Source organism: Camelus dromedarius, chromosome 1 (genome assembly GCF_036321535.1).
Source record: "Camelus dromedarius isolate mCamDro1 chromosome 1, mCamDro1.pat, whole genome shotgun sequence".
Classification (NCBI taxonomy): domain Eukaryota; kingdom Metazoa; phylum Chordata; class Mammalia; order Artiodactyla; family Camelidae; genus Camelus; species Camelus dromedarius.
Window position 1 is genome coordinate 122095525 of NC_087436.1, and position 6978 is coordinate 122102502.

Sequence of the window (6978 nt, forward strand, 5' to 3'; positions counted from 1 at the left end):
TAAAGCTGCAGAAGTGGTAAACAAATCCAATATGAAGTATTCAGTACTCCATGAAGACGGGAAGAATCAATCACTGGGGAAAATGGTAAATCATTGCAAATACGAGTAATTCTAAACAGATAACTTTCACTCACTTAACAAATACTTATTAAGTGTCTACTATATGCTAGGCACTGTGGATGCAATGGTTTAAAAAAAAGAGGAGTTCTTGCTCTCCAGGAGTTTTTAGTTTAATTCATATGAAGGGGAGGGGAGGGAAAGACAGAGGAGTACAGTACCTCTGTAGGCGATGTGTTTGTGTCCTGGTAGAAGTCACTTCCGAGTGCTTTGGGGACGATAGGAGAGACAGAGTACCCAGTTTGTGTGCTGTTCCATTCTGTTGTCCGTTGAAAGGTTCTCACCTTCAGAGAGCAGGGGAAGGACTTTGAAAAATGTTTAGGTTAAAGGAAGAGAGCTTGGAACTTTGGGGTAGTGGAAATAAAGAGAGGTTCAGAAAGGAAGGGGTATAAAGGTGACAGTGATGAGTTATGTGGTTTGGGCTTGGGGATGGAGAGAAGAACAGGTCACATTACCAAGGACCTTACAGAGGAAGCAGTGGTGGAGGCGGCACAGTGGTCAGGAGAGTGGACTTTGGAGCAGCCTACCTGTGTTCAAGTCCCAGTCTAACTTAATCTAAACTCCCTGTAGTAAGTCCTTGGATTGCTATTTGCCCCTGCAGTGGAGGGAGAGGCATCTTTGACAGAAGGGACCACGCAGCCCTTTGTAAGTGAGTAGAAATTCTCTCTCTAAGTGGTGTTCAGACTGTGCTCCTGGGATCCCTAAGGCAGAGGTCTTCAAATCTTTTTGCTCCCTTTCTCACAGAAGAATTTTGAGAAGCCATGTATCTCTTGGTACATTTTTAAGTTGACATTTAAAATACTTATCACAAGTTTAAAAGTTTCAAAGGATATGATTTCTGGTGTATTAATAATATTGACATATTAAAACCTGTTATATCAGTGTTTAAAATATGTCCACTAAAATCTAAATACTCTACTCCGATAACTTGATATCCATAATCATCCCTGTGAAAAATACATGAGCAAGATATTCTTCAACAATTTGATTTTGTATATTTTCCTTTTTCTTCTTGGCACCTCTATACTCCACAGAATTTTTAATGTGATGTAATCTCATGTTTGGAAGTCTTCTCTTGAAAATCATCTAATATTTATCTGCAATAAAAATAAGGATAAATTTAAATTTTCTGTAACCAAGTGTTAAAATTTTGTCTTTCAAAATTAAGTACCATTGGTATATACTTGTTCAGAACAGCATAAATATACCATAAATTCTGAAAAAAAAACATTAAAAATAAAGTTGAATTGTAAATGAATCCTATAAAGAAACAGAAATGCTTTTTCCCTTCAGTTTGTGAATCTATGAATGAATATTGTACATTGCTAGATCGAAACAGGAGGAGGATTGCTGCTGAGCTGTACTTTTTAAAAAAATGTAGTAGATAGATTAACATATTATCAAATAGTTGTGGTGATTTCACTTCCTCTGGAAATGGCCTTTGCTGGAAGTTGTCAGTCACTCACCTCCACACTCTGCACACCTCAGCACACTCCTGCGGAGCATCTCCTCTCATGCATGGTCCCAGCACAGGGCTGTGGCTGGACATGCTCTAAACTCCTGCCTGTTCCAGCCCATGACTCAGATATGCACTCCTACCTGAGCTGAGAAAAATCACAGCTCTGGAAGACACCCTGTAGTTCATTAGAAAGTTTGATCATAGATAATGTGAATGAAGCTGTGTTCCCACTTTTCCTTAGATGAGTTTTACCAGATATTAGTTAGATTTATAGTCTGTCTTATGAATCCATATTCCAGTGAAATATTTTCCTTTTTTTTATATAGAATCTTAATTCTTTTACAAGCCAGAAGTCAGGAGTTCCCATCAAGTTCTCTCCTCAGTCCTCCAATACCAGACTCACAGATCAACTGTCTACTGATCAAAACCAGAAATATATCAGCTCGTTGGCTCCTTCTCGGTGTTCAGTTCCTCAGTGTGACCAAGAGGCTTCAGTTCTACAGAAAATGGAATGTAAAAGAAAACATTTACCAAAGGAAAATATAAATAATGAAAAAGATAAAGAAAACATGAATCTTAAAAGAAAACACATCACATGTAGTAATTCATCAGAGAAAACAAGTAAACTTATGGCTTTGGAAGAAAATGCTGGTGAGGCTGAAACCTACCTAAATTCTGGGAACTCAAAAGCCTTCAGACACCATTTTTGTGATATTAGATGTTTAGATGCTTTGGAGAAAAGCCAGCTGACCGAGATGCTCAAACAGGCAGTAGCCCTGGTGGTAACTCTGTTGTATAAGGATGGCTCAACCCCGCTAAGAGCTGACCAGGTTAGTACACAGTGTTGATTTTTGTTTGTTTCGTTTTTTGTCACCATAAAAGAAACTCATTTTCTTAGTGTCTAATTTTGCTAGGAGAGCTAGAAATAAGATTTTGAAGCCACCTTCTTCCTCTGCCCTGCACCCACCATGGTGAGTGACTGATAATGCATAGTTCTCAATAGATTTTTAAGACGCTGCCACATGTTTCCAGAGTACTTACACCATTTTACCTTCTACCAGCAGTGTATGAGGGGTCCAGATTCCCCACCTCCCTGTCAGTACTTGCTGTTGTCCATCTTCCTTAGTTTAGCCGTTACAGTAGGTGTGAAGTCGCATTTCATTGAGGTTTTAAATTGCATTTCCCTCATAACTGATGACTTTGGGCATCTTTTCATGTGCTTATTGGCCATTTGTGAAGTGTCAGTTCAGATCTTTTGCTCATTTTAAAACTGGGTTATTTGAGCTTTATTTTGGATCTGTAGGAACTCTTTATATATTCTGATACAAGTCTCTGGTCGGATATATGATTTGCAGTTCTCCAAATATGTGACTTGTTTTTATCACTTTCTAGGTGATACCTTTTGAAGCACAAACATTTTAATTTGATGAACTCCAGTTTATCCAGTACCTCTTTGATTGCTTGTGTGTTTAGTGTTATATTTAAGAATGCTTTGCCTATCTTGAGTCATGAAGTATTTTCTTCTAAGAGTTTACAGTCTTACGTTTAAGCCCGTGATCCATTTTGAGGGCTGTGAGATGAAGGCACAAATCTACCCTCTTGCATGTTGATACCTAGATTTCCCGCACTACTGATCGAAAAGACTCTTCTTTCCCCATGAGTTTTTTGGGGTACTTTTATAGAAACTCAGTAGACTCAAAATGTAAGAGTTTATTTCTGAACATTCAGTTCTTTCCACTGATTTATATATCTCTCCGTATGCCAGTACCACACTGTCTTGATTACTTTAGTTTTATAGTAAGTTTTGAAATTGGGAAGTGTGAGTCTTAACTGACTTTTTTCAAGATTGTTTCAGGTATTCTGGTTTCTTTGCATTTCAATATAAATTTTGGGATCAATTTGTCAGTTTGTTCAAACATTCAGCTCAGGTTTTAATATAAATCTATAGATTAATTTTGGCAGTTTTGTTACCAGCTGGGGCCTCTGGACTCTTTAATCAACAGAAATTGATGAGAGGCCAGATAAGAATCTCAGGCACGGCTCTACTGGGGTTCATGCTACTGCACAGGGGAGTGAAAGCAGGAACAAGCACCCTTGCCTGCTTCCCGCGAGGAGCTGCTTGGGTTCTTAAAATGGGGTGACAACGGGGGCAGATCCGTGGGTGGACAGGAGGCGTGGCTTAGGTGGTCTGTCCACCCCTTGGTAGTGCCATGTGCAAGAATCACCCTAGTATCCTGCTTTTGCTTCCCGTACCTCAGAAACAGCAATTTGTTTGTGGCCTTTTTGTATCCTGTTGCTCATAACTGCTCCAACTTCTGCATGTGTGGTTATTTGCAGTCGCCTGTAGCTTCTTTGTATCCTGTTGCTCAGGGAGACGTTTGTCTAGGTGTAAGCACTCTAGTAAAGGGCCCTGGGTCCTGGCCTGTCTCAGTTTCGCCGTCTTGACGGTACTGAATTTTCTGATCCATGAAAGGGGGGTGTCCTTCCATTTATTTAAAATTTCGATTTCTTTAGTAATGCTTTGTAATTTTCGACGTAGTGTATACATCTTGCTTCACCTTTCATTGTTGTTGCTGGGTGTGAACTGTGAGTTGACAGCTTTTCTTTAAGTAAAAATGTTACGTTGCTGTCGTCTAGCTTGCTTTACGTCCCACAGGAAACCTGTCATCCTTATGTTTATTTCTACCTAGGAAATGTGTCCCATCCCCCTCAACCCCGCCCCAGCTTCCTTTAAGATCTTCTCTTTATCACTGGTTTCAAGCAATTTGACTATGATGTAATTTGGTGTCATTTTCTTCATGTTTCTTGCACTTGGAGTTTATTGATCATCTTGATTCTACAGCTTAGTTTGGGAGAATTGACATTATTTTGAGTTTTATTGTCCTTAAACATGGCATGTTTCTGTTATTTAGTCTTCTCTGTTTTCTTTCATCAGTATTTTATAGTTTTCAGTATATGGATCCAGTGTATGTTTTACTGATTTCTATCTAAGTATTTCATTTTGGGGAGTAGTTATTATAAATGGTAATTTTTTTTTATGTTTATTTGAGGGGCAGGTAATTAGGTTTATTTGGTTATTTTTGGTAGAGGTACCAGGGATTGAACCCAGGACCTTGTACATGCTAAGCACATGCTTACCACTGAGCTATACCCTCTTCCCTGCTCCCTGGTAATTTCTTTTTTAAAAAAAGTTTATTTTCACATATTCATTGTTAGTGTGTAAAGATACAGTTGATTTTTGTGTTTTGACCTTGTATCCTGCAACCTTGCTAAAATCACATATTAGTTCCAGGAGGTTTTTTTTTTTTTTTGGTTTTGGTTTTCATTTTGTAGATTCTTTTGGGTTTTCTACACAGACATTTATGTCATCTGTAAGTAGAGAGGGTATATTTCCTCCTTTCTGACTTGTATGCCTTGCATTTCTTCTTCCTGCTGTGCTGCACTGGCTGAGATTCCCACTGTGATGGTGAAGAGGGAGGAGAACAGTTTGGAGAGTGGGTTGTGGGTTTGCTTATGCCTTTGATGGTCATTAACAGAGCTGTTTACAAATTTTAATATTAGGCCTTTTCTTCCTGCTAAATTTTAAAACATGACATACCTTTCTTGAATAAATACACTGTTTATGTTTGATTTTGCAGCTTTGTTTGATTGTGTATCCACAGGCTCTGGGTTCCTCTGTTAAAGGTGTCGTGATGATGTTACTGCAGAGCCCCACGGGGGAGGGCCGGGCTCCCCCACCGGCCTCAGACAGTGTCCTGGAGGAGGGCTTCACACGCAGTGACCAGTGCATCTACATAAAAACTGAGCACTCCTGTGTTTGGGGCCCAGAACAAGAGGCACACCATCAGTTTGCCAGGTAAGAAGTCCTTACACGTTACCTTAACTGCTACTTATGTGCCTGCGTTATCCTAATTTAGAGTTTCTCAAGGTCCAAGTTTAGTTAAACTTGTACAAGTTTTGTATGAGCTCATGAAAATAAAATGGACCTAAATGACAGGAACCTCTGCAAACACTGGCCCTCCCTCCTTCAGAGAGTTTCTGGAATAGAGGGTCCATCCATGGAGCCTGCTCCAGGATTTGAATCAACATCTAAATGAGAAGTTGGTAGGAAAGGGTCATCTTAAAGCCTGAAAACCCATCGTTGCTGCCAGAGTACCGGCTGGTGTCCTCACCACACCATCCACTCACTCACAGCGTTGGAAAGTCGTTGCCACTGGCTTCAAACAGTAAATGGTCCTCAGTACCAAGATACTACTGATCTCAAAGCTTCATTCTGTGAGAATGGATGAGAACTGGCTCGCTTGTGCTTGCCTTCTCGCAGCCGTAGAATTTCAGAGCAGGCGGGGATGCTCTGCTGCTCCTTCTCAGTCCTGGCAAGTCCCTCGTGGGTTGCAGCCTGTGCCACTCGTCTTTGCTTGTATTGCCACCCTGACTCAGCTCTCTGCTTTGGGTGGGGGCATCCACCTCCTGTTTGCCCAGCCCTCTGAGTTCAAGTCCACTAGCTGCCTGGAGGGAGCTCCTCGAAGCCGCTGCCCTGAAGAAGGGTTTGAGGAGGCTCAGGGTGAGAAGGTAGGGGCCTGGGCCTGGCCCTGCCTGCCAGCACAGCCTCACAGGGCCCGGGGTGAGTTTTGGGTAATGGTGTAGGTTCCAGGCTACCAGCAGAGATGCTGTCTTGGCGAGGAACGCCTGAGGCGCTTGTCCGGCCTGTAGCACTCGTACAAGCCCTCACCTCCCACAGGTGTTTCCCCCATAGAGGCCAGCCCTGTGGCTGGACCAGCTCTTGTGGTTCTTATTACGATCACAGGACACACTTCAGCAAAAACCATGGGGGAACTTTTAGGAACAAGATTTATCACTCACAAATCCTGGAGGGTACACAGCATGCCCAGGGCCACACAGAGAGGTTGTGGTGGGGGGGAGAGAGAGAGATGGGCCTAGGGCTCTACTTCTCTTAGGGTTTGAGGGTGGGGTGTCTAGGGTTTTGAGGATTCACTCTTTCTTGGCTGACTTAAAGCATAAGGAAGATTGAGAAGCAGTCGCTCACTGGTCAGTATTCTAGGTTGCTCTGGGCTTTCTGAAAGAGGGACCTTCATCTGGCTCTTCAGCTGCTTGTTTTGCCCACAGCTGGCAACACGCCTGTTCAAGAAGGACATGTTTTGAAATGATGCCTCAGCCGTCAAAGCTTAACGTCAGGTGTGTGCACCACAGTAATTTCTGGTGAGAATGGGACGTTTGAGAAATACAGCACTCTGGTCCCAAGAACCCAGAACTTTTTTACGTATTTTCTTTTGGAAGAACAATTAGGCAGGTCTGTTCTATGGAGACTCTTGTGAGAGAAGGGCCCTGGTACCGGATGGCCTTTCCGCACTCTGGATCTGTGAGTCTACTCGACACTCTCCTCG

General features: G+C 42.0%; 1 protein-coding gene across 1 annotated transcript in view; it reads left to right on the forward strand.

Moving 5' to 3' along the window:
• The window catches only part of LOC135322062 (DNA polymerase nu-like), a 17229-nt gene extending 10493 nt beyond the window's left edge, over positions 1–6736 (forward strand). The window contains exons 2-5 of the mRNA XM_064489378.1: positions 6–85; positions 1903–2406; positions 5972–6145; positions 6701–6736. Coding sequence (XP_064345448.1) covers positions 6–85; positions 1903–2406; positions 5972–6145; positions 6701–6736 — 794 coding nt within the window. The remainder of the gene's footprint in view (positions 1–5; positions 86–1902; positions 2407–5971; positions 6146–6700) is intronic.
• The last annotated feature ends 242 nt before the right edge of the window (positions 6737–6978 follow it).